Source organism: Cynocephalus volans, chromosome 8 (assembly GCF_027409185.1).
Source record: "Cynocephalus volans isolate mCynVol1 chromosome 8, mCynVol1.pri, whole genome shotgun sequence".
Lineage (NCBI taxonomy): Eukaryota > Metazoa > Chordata > Mammalia > Dermoptera > Cynocephalidae > Cynocephalus > Cynocephalus volans.
The window spans coordinates 109,310,144-109,325,473 of NC_084467.1; the positions used below are offsets into that span (position 1 = coordinate 109,310,144).

The 15,330-nt window shown below is 45.3% G+C and overlaps 1 protein-coding gene across 1 annotated transcript; it reads left to right on the top strand.

Annotated features, from left to right (window-relative positions):
• The first annotated feature begins 1,424 nt into the window (after positions 1-1,424).
• PSMD4 (proteasome 26S subunit ubiquitin receptor, non-ATPase 4) lies at positions 1,425-8,861 on the top strand. The gene is made up of 10 exons (XM_063103608.1): positions 1,425-1,507; positions 4,880-5,020; positions 5,715-5,829; positions 6,233-6,319; positions 6,513-6,581; positions 6,750-6,965; positions 7,367-7,475; positions 7,674-7,805; positions 7,888-7,955; positions 8,571-8,861. Exons 1-10 carry the CDS (start codon positions 1,482-1,484, stop codon positions 8,739-8,741), a joined length of 1,134 nt encoding a protein of 377 aa, XP_062959678.1. The 5' UTR covers positions 1,425-1,481; the 3' UTR covers positions 8,742-8,861.
• The last annotated feature ends 6,469 nt before the right edge of the window (positions 8,862-15,330 follow it).

Sequence of the window (15,330 nt, forward strand, 5' to 3'; positions counted from 1 at the left end):
TTTTATAAATACTCTTCATCTGATTTCAGCTGTTTGTGTAGATTTCTGCTTTGTACAGTACTAATATAGCTATATGTGCATTTTTTTCATTACTATTGCCTGAGATATTGTTTTTTCCTCCTTTGTTTTCACCTATTATGATCACTTAGCTTGGTGTATTTCTGTTTACATTGCGTAAATGTTTTGGGTTTTTTAAAACATAATTTGTATCTTGTTTGTAAAAAATTTTGGTTATGTTTGAACTTGTCACTAATTTTTTTCCTATCCTTTCTTATCTTTTCCCCATTGCTGTCTATATTGACAGATTTTTTTTTCTCCTCTAGGGATATGAACATTTTATTCCTATGATGAGTGATGAGTACCAATAACTTTTTAACATATTCATTAAAACTTTACTAACATCTAGGTAATATCTACAACACTCCTCTTCCCTGTCTCCAAGTATGCTGTTCTGCAGCCATGCCCAATCCCTCCCTCTTTCCCCCTTTCTGTCCCTCCCCAAGATAAGAGATCTGGGATTTCCAGTTTTACGGTTGTGTGTGTGTGTGTGTGTGTGTGTGTGTGTGTGTGTGTGTGTGTGTGTGTGTGTGTGTGTGTGTGTGTGTGTGATTTCCAGTTTTACGTCATGTGTGTGTCTGTGTGTGTGTGTGTGATTTCCAGTTTTACGTCGTGTGTGTGTGTGTGTGTGTGTGTGTGTGTGTGTGTGTGTGTGTGTGTGTGTGTGTAATCCAAAGCTTTTGTGGGGGGTGACTGCTGTCTGGTACAGTGATCCAAACCCTTGACCTTGGTGTCATCCACACTGCACTCTAACCAAGTGAGCTAACCGGCCAACCCCCAAAGCATTTTTGAATGCTACTCTTTATTAGCAAATCAAAAATGGTTTACTGGCACGTTCTTTGGAAAATTAGTTAAAATTATAGATTCGCAGAACCTTTTCTGGGCTCCTCTACCGTGTGTCAGACTTTGTACTGGACTCAAGGATTGCAAAGATTGACACTTTTCCTACCATTAATTAAATGGGGGAGATAGATTTGCAAATAACTTCAATTCAGGGGTATAAGGACTTGTAGTAAGATGAACAAAGTGCTATATGGAACAGAGTGAGCTAGATCGTTATTAGTGATCCCACCGCTTTTTAAAATGACGATGCTGGAACAGACACAGCCACAGCACTTTCGAAGTTTCCTCCGCAGCTTCTTCCCTGAGATCCAATCAGCGGGGAGCCCCACCTGTGAACTAGAGTGGCCGGAAAGGTGGACGTGGGGCCCCCTTTCTGTGTCACCGCGGTTTCCCCCTGCACCCACTGCCAACCATCCCTTCTGTGTTGGCTGCGCCTACAACTCCCAGAACGCAACGCGGAGGAGGGAGCGGAACCAGCTGGCCGCGCCGAGGCCTGTGATTGGCGATGAGCTCTGGACCAATCGCAGGGGTTGTTGTTATGCAGTCCGGGAGAGCCGGTCCCGAAGAAGGAAGGTGGCAAGATGGTGTTGGAAAGCACTATGGTTTGGTGAGGAGCTACGTCGGGGCCTGTGGGGGCTGGACTGGGTTGGGGGCTCGTGTAGCGCAGAGGGCGGGCGGGCCTGGGGTCGGGGCGGGGAGCTGATGGGAGAGTTGCGGCCTTGGGCCCGGAGGGAAGGAGCCCGATCGACTCCCTGAGTCATCCCGGCGCCCGGGCGAGGAGGACGGACCAGGGGTACCCCCATTAATCCCCAACCCGCTGACGGTCATTGACCGGCGGATCCCTGCTGCCTTTCTCTATTCCAGCTTTGTCTTCTCTAGACCAAGTGCCAGGTTTGTGTTTAGCCAGAGTCCTGCTTCTCGGACTCAAGATGATAGTCTTCTGCCCTCCACTCCTCTCCTCAAAATAGTGGATGTTAAGGAGAAGTATAAACCCCTTCCCCACCCCATTTACTCGTCTCTAACTCCTACCTTTCCCATCTTCAAAGATTCCATTTATAGATTGTTTTCTCTTTGGCAGACATTTTATTTACTTTATCTCACTTAAACCTCACAGCTATACTTCAAGGTAAATATCCCTGCATTTTACAGATAACACTATCTAGTCTCAGCGATTTTAAGTGCCTTGCCCAAAGCTGGGTAAGTGGGGGAGCCAAGATTTAAACCCAGGGCTATCCGACACAAAGCCTTTTATCTTATCAGCTAGCTCTCCTCATTGGTCTCAGGCGAGGACTGAGTATTATGTGTAGGATTAGAAGCTGAGGACATCAACTTTTGCAGTGTTTCAAGAGTTCCTTCTAAGTGTGAGCACAGAATATAAAACAGAATACTACACAGACGCAAAAAGCTAATTGGGTGGGACAGACACCTAACATGTTTCTTCTTTTTTTGTGGGGGGAGGGGAGGTTAGCATTGCCAGATAAAATACAGGACGCTCAATTAAATTTGAATTTCATATAAACAATAATTTTTAGTTGCGTTCTGGGAGTTGTAGACGCAGCCAAAATAGAAGGGAATATATATATAATATATATATTATATATATATATTATATATAATATATATATATATATAAATTTTTTTTTTTTTTTTTTGACCGGTAAGGGGATCGCAACCCTTGGCTCCGTGTTGTCTGCACCACACTCAGCCAGCGAGCGCACCGGCCATCCCTATATAGGGATCCGAACCCGTGGCAGCGGCGCTATCAGCATCGCACTCTCACGAGTGGCCACGGGACCGGCCCTAGAAGGGATGATTGGAGGGGCAGGGAACTGCAGTAACACAAAAATGCCTATAAGTACCTCCCAAATATTATGTGGGACATGCAGATATAAGAAAGTTATTTGTCAGGGCCAGCCCATGGCTCACTCGGGAGAGTGCGGTGCTGATAACACGAAGGCCATGGGTTCGGATCCCATATAGGGATGGCCAGTTTGCTCACTGGGTGAGCGTGGTGCTGACAACACCAAGTCAAGGGTTAAGATCCCCTTACCAGTCATCTTTAAAAAAAAAAAAAAAAGAATATTGACGTGGCTTAATATGTAACAGGCAAGATTAGGACCAGAGAGACATATTGGTGGTGAATTGTAATGGCTCGGGCACAGAATGATGATGAAGGCCACCCCTTTTTCTTTAGAGATACTTTCTCTTTTGAGATGCTTTGCTGTGCATGAGAATTCTCTGGAGGAGCTTATTTAAAAATGTAGGTGTTTAATTTTACTCTTAGTCTGCTGAATCAGACTCTCCCAGAGGAGTCCAGGTATCTGTATTCTCTTTTACAATGAAGCCTTTATGGAATAGTTGCATATCTTAAACTCTACTTTTAATGTGCATTTTTGTTGGGAAAAATTACATACTGTTGAGTGAAAGTAGTCGCAAGAAATACATATATTATTTCATGCACATTAAGCTCAAGGTTGAGAAAACAAAACTATATTTTTTAAGGATGGGTACATAGATGATAAGGCATCTGTGTTTTTGCTGCCACCACCCCACCTGCAGTGGTTCTGATACATAACAAAGCGTGAGAACTACTGCCTTGTTCTCCACTGTCACTCCTCCCTATCTCTCACGCCCCCTTATCCATCTGCTGGTCTTGCCCACAGTCCTCATATTTAGTAGCTATTTCATCTGGACTATGTTCAAAACCTCCATTGTTTTTTTATCTTTGAAACTGGCAGTTTATTTGAAGCTAGCAAGGCGGTTACTTCCCTGCTGAGAAAATGATTGGAAACAATGTATGGGAAAAAAGAATAATGCATGGTCAGTAGAGTCAGCCCTTGACCTTCTTTACATAGATTGTTTAGAGGTCTCCGGTGGAGTTTTTACAATAAGAACTAGTCTGTTTCATGTTTACTAAGTGTTAGGTACTGTGCTCAGTACTTTCTATACATTTAATCCTCATAGCAACCCTATAAGGGTGGGTACAATAATCCATTTTATAGATGAGGTAACTAGACTGTAGAGTAGTGAAGCAGCTTCCCTAGGATCATAGAATTAATAAGTAGCCTAGTGGGGATTTGAACCAGTGTGTGAACACCACCCTATATTCTCACTCCTACTTGTTTTTCAGTAGCTTCTTAATTCCTGTCTTTACCATTTTGGGTTTGTATTTATTGCCAGACAAAGCATACTAAAGAGAAGAATTGCCCCTAAACCTATATTTTGCTTGCCAATAGAAATGAGGTGTCTCATCTGGGCCACTGCTTCCTTCCATTAGCACAGATAGAATCATTGACTGTTAGAGATCTCAGGGACCTCAGGGATCATCAAGAATCGATCCTCTACGGGGGCTTATATAACTGCTTCACTTACTTGCCTTCTTTTGGTCTCTGGGAAGCTGGAGCTTCTATTCCCTATTATCTGGATTCTTACAGATTGTGAAAAGTTGCGAGGATAGAAGAGGTGAGACCTCAAGTCCATAAAACCTCATTTTTGCAGTTTAGTCCAGCTCCCAAAGCTGTTAAGCACTTAGACAGATGATTATATTGTGCTTCCTATACTCAGTGCTGCCAAGCGTGTGTTATTTTATGAATATTAAGTTATCTTCTTCATTTTCTACCTTTGGGATATTGCCATTTAGTGGCAGTCTTAAAATATTCATCTAGGACGTCCGTAAAAAGGTGCTTGTGTTACATCAGGAGATCACAGCCTTTAGTGCTCATCAGAATCACTTGTGAAAATTTAAAAAAATTTTCCTTCTCTGGTTATTCTGAGTCATTAAGTCTGGAGGAAGGCTTGGTCATCTGAATATTAAAAAAAAAAAGGTGCAGGTGATTCTGTGTTCCACAGAGATTGAGAGCCACTGCTGTACACCACAGCGCACCCCAAACAAGAGGTGTTGAAGGGGGCCTCTGGAATTGGAGAGAAGGTTTCAGAGCACCCTACGACATTTCTCTCTCCTTTACCCCTAATGTGACAGTGTGGACAACAGTGAGTATATGCGCAATGGGGACTTCCTACCTACCCGGCTGCAGGCCCAACAGGACGCTGTCAACATAGTGTGTCACTCAAAGACTCGCAGCAACCCTGAGAACAACGTGGGCCTCATCACACTGGCCAAGTATGTGGGACAGAGGAGGAGGGGACTTTGTAGGCGGGTCGTTGTTTTTCCACACATAAGCCGCTGTTACATGTTACATGATACTCATTTGTAGATTCTGTGTGGCTGCTTTTGTCCATCGCCTTCCTAGACTACCTTCTTCACTATACAGTATAAATGTAAATAGCAGTTTGTTTTTAATATTAACCTGAACTTAATATACTTCTGAAGCTAAATCTACTGGGTTTCACAGTGTATTTTAAAATCAGTGAAAAGTGATTTTGAATCAGAGCCCAGCCCCTGGCCATATATCACACGTCCTGTTACCCCAAAAGTGATTTGTTTTAGGAACTGATAATCCTCAAATAAGTATCCTCCCACCCCAATATACATGCTTTTAACCGAAAAATGGGTCTAGAAATGGGGAGGGTGGGAAAGATACAAAGTAGCATCTAATTATTCTCGAGGATTCTTAGGGCCCTGAGAGCAATAAGATGAGAGGAAACGGGGAAAAAATTGGAAGGTGGAGGGCAGATTTCTTGTAAAACCAATCACTTATCATTTTTGTGCTTGGTATCTACTAAACACTAGATGTCTGATTAAGAAGAATATGGATTACGGTTATTATCAAGGTCTCCAAAGAAAAGATGAGTCAGACAGTTTGGAGGTGCTTGTACAGACCTGAACTCACTGAAATGCTTTCCCCACATCCCAGTGACTGTGAAGTGCTGACCACACTCACCCCTGACACTGGCCGCATCCTGTCCAAGCTCCACACTGTCCAACCCAAGGGCAAGATCACCTTCTGCACTGGTATCCGCGTGGCCCATGTGAGTCCTACTGGGTCTTCTTAATTGTTTCTCCCTGCTCTGAGTTTCTGCCTCCAACATCTTTTGTTTCTTCCCTGGAATCTTGAGCTAGAACCAGAGCAAGGGAAGAGATGGGACCTAAAGAAAGCTAACTTGCAGTAGAAAGGATGTGGTGGGATGCATCCCAGGATTGATGAGAATTGTGAAGGAAAAAGTGCCTAGAATTGAGAGTGAACCCCCCTTTTTTATCCACAGAGAGACACAGCAAGAAGGGAGCGCAGGGTGAGGGGGTTTAAATCTTGTGTGAGCATGATGGTAGACTTGAGGTACGTAGAAACAGTAAGGAAAAAGGGGAACAGAGTGATGAGGAAAGTATCAGGTGACTCCTCTGGGTGACTATGAGAACTCCCTCTTCCTTTCCAAGCTGGCTCTGAAGCACCGACAGGGCAAGAATCACAAGATGCGCATCATCGCTTTTGTGGGAAGCCCGGTGGAGGACAATGAGAAGGATGTGAGTCCAAGCGTAGCTGGGGAACGTGGGCCACCCATGAGCATCTGTCAGCCCTTAGGAGAGCTGGCAGAGGCATTGGCTCATCACTTTGGGGAAAGGTGGATATGCAGAATTCGGTATTTCTGATGGAGGACCTTGGGGAGGTCAACAGATTTCTGTATGCTTTTCCTGATTTTTCTCCCATTCTTTACAGCTGGTAAAACTGGCTAAACGCCTCAAGAAGGAGAAAGTAAATGTTGACATCATCAATTTTGGGGAAGAGGTGAGTAGGGACTAGTTGGGGGGCATTGACTTGATTTGGTTAAAAACAGAATAGTCCTTCCCCAGGGGATTGCCTTCATAGTGGGAGAGTAGCTGCAACAAGAACTGAAATCGCAGAGAATGGGGAGTAAGGCATGAAGGAGAGTGTCCTGTGCTCTTCCCTCGCCAGGAGGTGAACACAGAAAAGCTGACAGCCTTTGTGAACACATTAAATGGCAAAGATGGAACTGGTTCTCATCTGGTGACAGTGCCTCCTGGGCCCAGCTTGGCTGATGCTCTCATCAGTTCTCCCATCCTGGCTGGTGAAGGTGGTGCCATGCTGGGTCTTGGTGCCAGTGACTTTGAATTTGGAGTGGATCCCAGTGCTGATCCTGAGCTGGCCCTGGTGAGCAAATGTTGACCCCAGTAGAGCCCAAGGATCCTTTTTTGTTCTCCTCTACTAACACAGACACCATAGAGCTTCTGTAGGCTGGACAGACAGTTCTAAACACTCCCGTAACTCTTCCTCATTTTGCAAGACCCCCTTTCACTCTTCCCTATAATTCTGTCTGATCTCTAGGGATCCAATATCAGGCTCTGCCTTGTTTGTTTCTCCTGATTAAACCCCAGGCTTCTCCCAAGTCTTTCTTTTTTCCCGTACCACTTCTTATCCCTCCAGCTTCTTCTCCATGTGATAAACCAGAAGCTGCCCCTTTATGATCCTTTCCCACACCCTCAGCTGACTTCCTCAGTGCCCTGTAGGAGTAAGGGTGGGGAAACATCTGATCTTGCCCCGCTCTTCGCCAGGCCCTTCGTGTTTCTATGGAAGAGCAGCGGCAACGGCAGGAGGAGGAGGCACGGAGGGCAGCTGCAGCTTCTGCTGCTGAAGCTGGGATTGCTGCAACTGGGACTGAAGGTGAAAGAGGTGGAATCAAAAGTCCTAGGGCTGCAGGATGCTAAACATTGAATGCTAGGTGTAGGTACTGCAGTGGGAGTGGGGAGGTCTGGCAGGGTAGGAATATATGAAAGAGCTGGGTGGAAGGAATGGTTGTGGGGGTAGCTGTGTGTGGAATTTGGCATCAGTTTTACCCTGCTCCTTTCTTCCTTTTCCCAGATTCAGATGATGCCCTGCTGAAGATGACCATCAGCCAGCAGGAGTTTGGCCGCACCGGGCTCCCTGACCTAAGCAGTATGACTGAGGAAGAGCAGATTGCTTATGCCATGCAGATGTCCCTGCAGGGAGCAGGTGGGCCAGGGCCTGAGTGGTAGTGCTAGGCAGAGGTGGGGGTGGGGAAGCGGAACTGAACAGGCTGACCTCTTTTCTTCAGAGTTTGGCCAGGCAGAATCAGCAGACATTGATGCCAGCTCAGCCATGGACACATCTGAGCCAGCTAAGGTGAGAGCCAACAGTGACCCCTGCCCTCATTAGGCTTAAATCCCCTTGTATTCAGATCTTCAACCCTCTAGGGCTGGAACTATTCCTTCTCAGGGTTTCATAGAGGAGTCCTTTGAGGAGCAGAAGGAAACACATGGATATGCATTTCTCGTATATAAACCTTGCAAAGGTAACAGAAGCTAGTGGTCAGAGTTGGAGAAATGTCCGAGTGGTTCTATAATTTTCCTTCCTTGATGGTAGGAGCAATCTGGACAGTTCTCTAGGACATCATCTTCCCAGGAGGGTAAAATGAGTATCTGAGAAAAAGAAACAGGAGGGCTGGGTGTCTGAGGGCAAGAAACCTGAATGTGATGGCATCTGTTTTTACCCTCTGAGCTCCATTAGCAGTTCTCAGGCTTCTCCTCTATTTGGCCAGTAAAAGATGTTTACGTTCATACCATGTAGAGGCACTGCATATTATTTTGCTGAGTTGTCCTTTCCTTCCCTTGGCCGGAGGTGTCCTGCATCCCACAGTCAGGAGGAGAGAGGGGCACAGGCAGTAGCTTGCTCCTGTCTCACACCCGCTTGCTCCCTACCAGCCCACACCCTGTCCCCAGCTAACACTGCCTTTTTCAGGAGGAGGATGATTATGATGTGATGCAGGACCCCGAGTTCCTTCAGAGTGTTCTAGAGAACCTTCCAGGTGTGGATCCCAACAATGAAGCCATTCGAAATGCCATGGGCTCCCTGGCCTCCCAGGCTACCAAGGATAGCAAGAAGGACAAGAAGGAGGAGGATAAGAAGTGAGACTGGAGAGAAAGGGTAGCTGAGCCTGCTCAGGGGACTGCACTAGGGGGATGGGACACAGGGTTAGATATGTGATCTGTAACCCTTACAATCTAAATAAAGCTTGGCAACTTTTTTTTTCTTTTTTGCTTCAAATAGTGGTAGTTTTGACTGTGAGAGGAGCACATAGCCTAAAGGAGAGCCTTCCCTGTTAAGTTCCCTGTTTCCCCTTCCATCTCCATCCATGAAAGTCCTTCCTCAGTTTCTACTGCTCTGGGGCTATTTTACTTTCTCATTAAGAAAAGCTTTGGTGAGATCCCACTTTGTATTGGGCATGGGGGCCAGAGGAGGTGAATAGAAAACAGTACTGGCTCCTGGGGACTCAGAGTCTGGGGAAGAACCAGCACATAAATGAGCGATACCACATGTCTGATAAGTGCCAAAAGACAGGGGTGGGCACAGCACTTGAGAAGAGTGAGGAGAAAGAGCCAAACTCTGGCAGCCTCTTGAAAGGCTCCTGTGAAAGAGTGCAATGTTCATGAGCTGATAAGGAAGAGAAGAGGATGTTTCCAGTCAGTAGGAAGAGTATGTGTTGATAGCATGTGGAGGCACATTTAAAGAACTGAGTAGCTGGGCCGAGCCCGTGGCGCACTTGGTAGAGTGCTGCGCTGGCAGCGCGGCGACGCTCCCGCCGCGGGTTCGGATCCTATATAGGACTGACTGGTGCACTCACTGGCTGAGTGCCGGTCACGAAAAAACGACAAAAAAAAATAAAATAAAATAAAATAAAAAATAAAGAATTGAGTAGCTAAGAGACTGGTTGGACAAGCCGGCAGGTGATAGATACGGAAAAGAAGGCAACAGTCAGGACACCAAAGGACCATGAATCCTTTAAGCCTGACTCACAGGTGGGGTCTGTGAAGCCACAGGATGAAATGTGGTGCATCTTTGTGGAGCACCAAGATTAAAGGAAGGTTTTCTTGTAGGTTGTGGAGTAGAATGCAAAATTCATGTAATCCTCCCCTTGTTTGTTATATTAAAAGAGGTAATTAATATTTAAACACATACAAAGAAAATACTTAATCTATATAGAAATCATGAGGTGTAACAACAAAATGAACATACATGAGGCCACTCAGTTTAAGAGTTGGAATATCACTAATGCCTTGCCACATACCTGTGTGCGCCTTCTCATACCCACCCCTCTGTGTCCTCCTCAGAGGTAACTGTTATCCTGAATTCTGCTTTCATTGTTTCCTTTTTTTTCCCCTCTGTCACAGTTTTCTTTTACACTGTACATATAGATTACTGACCAGAATATGTTGAGTTTTGCTTGTTTTTGAGCTTTGTAGAAAATAGTTTTATAGTACTGTAAGACTTCTGGGACTCACGTTTTTAACAAAATATTTTGTTTCTGAGGTACATAAAAGTTGTTTCATATTCATTCATTTTTCATGATTGTGTAATATTCTGTGAACTTACCACAATCTATCTGTTTTCCTGTTGATGGACATTTGCCTTACTTCCACTTATTTTTCTTTTATCAGCAGTGGGATTTTACCCTTGACTAGGTGGTGTCAGCACCACGCTCAACCAATGAGCAAACCGGCCATCCCTATATAGGGATCCGAACGTGTGGCCTTGGTGTTATCAGCACCGCACTCTCCCAAGTGAGCCACAGGCCGGCCCAGCAGTGGGATTTTACAATGGAGTTTTTTGTACATCTCTTCTGTTGCACCTGTACAAAAGTTTCTTTAGAATACTTTACAGAATAATGCCAAATTGTCTTTCAGAGTGGTTATATGAATCTGTACTCCCTCCTGCAGTGTAAGAATTCCTACTGACCACATCCTCTCTAGCCCTTGGTGTCATGAAGACTTCTTCATTTCTGCCAACCTAGTGAGGATAAAACGACAACTCATTGTGGTCTCGATTTTCATTTCCCTGACTACTAGTGATGATGATCTTTCATTTTTTATTTTGGCGGCTGGCTGGTAAGGGGATCTGAACCCTTGGCCTTGGTGTTATCAGCACCACACTTTTCAAGTGAGCTAATTGGTCAGCGCCATCTTTCATATATGTTTTTCTTAAACATTAAATTTATTTATTATAATTACTATTTTTTTACATCCTAAGATGTTGTTGTGAAGCAATTGGGAGGGGGAGGGGGAGATGGGAAGATAATATGGTGGGAGGAGGAGGGAGGGGGACATGGATGAGGCCTGTGGCACCCTCCTCATTCTAGCAGGGAAGCCCTGGGAGCTCCCAGCAGTGGCTTGGTGGTCATGGCTGGGCTGGATGTGGATGCTGGGGGTGTGTGGCTGAGGCCCTCAACAACACCCCACCTCCCCACCCTGGCTTGGGAGCCCAGGGGGCTTCTGATCCTTCTAGGTTTTACAGGTGTTCTTTGGTGGTGTTAGATCTTTACTGGTTAATATCAGAAATTTGTCTCTGATCTGTGGGTTTTTTGTTTTTTCTTTCAGTTCTGTGTTGTATTATTTGCTGTTCCCACCACTTAAACTGCACTAGAACTAATACTAATTTCTTGTCCTTTTGTTACTTTTTTTTTTTTTTAAGTTTATTTTATTTATTGAATCAAAATCCATTATACATATTTTTGGGGTTGAACATTGAGATATGTTGATCAAATCAATATTACTAGCATATATATTGTTACAAATCATAATTATTCTTTATGCCCCTTGTCCAATCTCTCACTCTGTCCCATTCCCTCCCCCTCCCCCCTCTAATTACCCTAGATTTCTTCTCTCCTTCTGAAAGAATAATGGTTACTCTGTTAATTTGTTGCCTAGATGATCTGTCCAATGCTGAGGGATGTGATCAGGTCCCCCAATATTATCATAGAGCAGATGCTTCTTCTGTCACTCAAATGGGTTTTGTGGAAAGGGACATCCTCTTCTTTTCTTTGTCTCTGCTGGTGACTCTTCTTGTGTGAATGCACTCCAGTGGTTGACAGACCATCTGCATGGTGGCTGTGGCATCTAACCACTTTTGCAGCAGCCATGGTAATTGTGTTGGCTGTGGTGGGCCACCCACGTGGAGGTGCTGTTTTTGGTATGCTCGTTGGCACTGGCAGTATGCCTGGTTGTGGGGTGTGTCCGGTCCCTTTATCCATGCCTCTAGTCCCTGGACAGGCCCCAAGGTGCTGGCGCCATGTGCCTGGTTGTGGGAGGGGTGTCCGGTGCCCTTCTCCATGCCTTGGGCCACCGGGCAGGACCCAAGGAGCTGTCTCGGTGTGCCTGGTTGTGGGAGGGGGGTCTGGTCCCGTTCTCCATGCTCTGGGTCTCTAGTTGGGCCTCGAGGCACTGGTGCAGTGTGAATGGTTGTGGGAGGAGGGTCCAGTCCTCTTCTCCATTCCTTGGGTCCCTGGGCAGGTCCCAAGGTTCTGGCTCACGTACCTGGTTGTGGGAGAGAGGTCTGGGCCCCTTCTCCATGCCTCGGGTCCCTAGGTGGGCCCTGAGGTGCGGGTGTGGTGTGCCTGGTTGTGGGAGGAGGGTCTGGTCCCCAGCTCCATACCTCAGGTCACTGGGCAGGATCCGAGGTGCTGGCTTGGTGTGCCTGGTTGTGAAAGAGAGGTCTGGTCCCTTTCTCCATGCCTCAGGTCCCTGGGTGGGCCCTGAGGCACTGGTGCAGTGTGCCTTGTTGTTGGGTGGGGGATCCAGTCCCCTTCTCCGTGCCTTGGGTCCCTGGGCTGGCCCCGAGGCACTGGTGCAGTTTGCCTGGAAATAGGAGTGGGGTCCGGTCCCAGATCCAAGCCTCTGGTTCCCAGGCAGGCCCCAAGGTGCTGGTGGTGTGCCTGGGCCAGTACTGATTTTTTGTTCTTTGCTTCTAATATAGGGAATTTCCTGTGGGAACCAGTATTTGAGCTGTGTGGTTGTTTAAATAGCTGCTTTGCTACTGTTTCCCTAGGGAAGGCTTTTTGTGCAGCTTGGGGTTTAATGGTTGACTTTATAGGTACTTCCGGCTCTCCAGAGACCCAGTGGATCTGTGTTCTGTAAAATCTCTGATCTGGGCCTGAGTTTTTTCATCAAACTGCACTCCATGCAATTCTGCATTCCTGACCATTCTCCTCTGAGTGGTCCTGTACTAATTGGGGGGCAGGTCGGCTGTCCTTGCTGTGTCCCAGTGTTCTCCTGGTGTTCCCATCTCGCCCACTGCCCATGCTCCAAACACTTCCCATGGGACAGTCCCTGCACTGGTTCCTTGTGATGACTCACCGGCCTCTGAATAGCTCCCTTTGTTCCGTTCTGGCTCCTAGCTCCTGTGTGGGTCCATGGGAACCTTATTAGTGGTCTTGCTGTCCTGGGGGCTGCCAAGGCCCTCTTCCCTCCTGCTGCCTCCAAGTAACTCCATCTGAAGGGCACAGCTGTGGCTTCTGCCGGCTCCTGCTCCATGCGCTCAGCAGCTCGAGGCTTAAAACTGCCTTAAAATAGCCGTGGCCCAAAACTCTCAGAGCAGCTTTTTCTTTCTCTCATTGTAGTTTCTCCAGCCTTCGTGAACTCTGTAGGTCTCTCCTCCTCTTCTCCTGAGCTCCAGTGGCCCCAGCTTGGCTGATGTTACATTTTTCTTGTAAATTGTAAATTGGTTGATTTGTGGGAGAGAGTGACGCTGGGAACCATCTATTCTGCCATCTTGACTGGAACTCCCCATGTTTCATATTTTTTAACAGATCTTTGTATTTCCATTTTTTTTGAAGTATCTCTTTTCTTTCTTTTTTTTGGCTGTTGGCTGGTATAGAGATCCAAACCCTTGACCTTGGTGTTATCAGCACCACGAAGTTAGCTAACCAGCCAGCTCATGAAGTGTCTCTTTATGTCTTTTGTCCATTTTTCCATTTTATTAATGTTTTGTAGTTTTCTTTTTTTTTTTTTTAAAGATGACCGGTAAGGGGATCTTGACCCTTGACTTGGTGTTGTCAGCACCACACTCGACCCAGTGAGCTAACCGAACATCCCTATATGGGATCTGAACCTGTGGCCTTGGTATTATCAGCACCACACTCTCCCGAGTGAGCCATGGGCCAGTCCTGTAGGAGTTCTTTAACCACTCTTGCTACTAAATCATTTTTGATTGTAAGTATATTTTACAAATACCGTGTGTTCTCCCTATTTATGACTTTTCACTTTTTTAAAGGACTTTTAGTGAACAAAATTCTTTTTAAAAATTATTTACTTATTTATTTATTTTTTAAAGATGACCGGTAAGGGGATCTTAACCCTTGACTTGGTGTTGTCAGCACCACGCTCTCCCAAGTGAGCTAACTGGCCATCCCTATATAGGGATCCAAACCCGTGGCCTTGATGTTATCAGAACCACACTCTCCCAAGTGAGCCATGGCCGACCCTAAAATTCTTTTTACTTTTTTATTTTTTGTGGCTGGCCAGTATGGGGATCTGAACCCGTGGTTAGGGCATGGTAAAGCTGTGCTTGAACTAACTGAGCTAACCAGCCAGCTATATAAGCAAAATTCTTAATTCTCAAGCAATCAAATTTCTCAATCTTTTCTTTCCAGATTAGTACTTTTTTATATCCAGCAAACTCTTCCAAAGGTCAGGAAGATATTCTCTGTTTTCTTAAAGTTTTATGTTTTGCCTTTTGCAATCCTTATTCCATCTAGAATTGATTTTTGCATAAATTGAGATAAAGATGCCATTTCAATTCTTTAATATGGAAAACCAGTTGTTACAGCATCATTTATTGAAGAATCCCTTCTTTCCCTAGTGATCTGCACTATTATCTCTGCCTGGGCCAAAATTCCATGAGTTTCATTTCCAGCCTCCTGAAGTCAGACCTTAAAGCTTGAATATTAACAATGTTGCACAAGTTTGAAGCTTAAAAATCTACTTTGTATTTAAGTTCTATTTATATTCTAGAATGAGTTCCACTTCTAAATAACAAGTTTGTAGAGTCTGTGTCTAAATTTTTTGGGAGACTAAATACTAGTCAAATGTTACTTGAAAGAAATGGCCCCGTACCAACCAACCACCAAAAAAAAAGAAGAAAAAGAAAAGAAATTGCCCATCACCTAGGACTTGGAAATGTTTTATAGATGGCGCTTATAAAAGTATTAGTCACTTCAGCTTTCCTGGGCTTGGATGCAGTTCCCCAAGCAAAGACATTTTCTGGCTGAGCCCAACCACCAAGTAATGGCAGGACCTGTGTTCCAGTCTTCTGGTCCTCTCCATGCCAGCTAGTTGACTTCAGTGTTCATAAGGGTGACTCGTGGCCTTACAGTGGCTTGAATTCTTTAAATTCAGAGATCATCATCATAGTTAATTCTCTCACACTTCTGGCTACACCCTGGATGGTGTCCACCTTAAAAAATGCTACTTGCTGAAGTCAAATACCCACGTGTCTCATAGACCCCTAGCTCTTCAGCTCTTCCACTCTGATGTTCCCTGTACACTTTTCAACAGTACTGTGAAGAAATGTGCATACCCTGGGCAATTCCACTTTAGGAATTTAAGTAAATAATCATGGTTAGCTTATTTGGTTACAGAGCTGTGTTATAACACCGGGGTCAAGGGTTCAGATTCCCATACTGTCCAGCTGCCAAAAAAAAAAAAAAAAATTAGAGAAGTGACAAAGA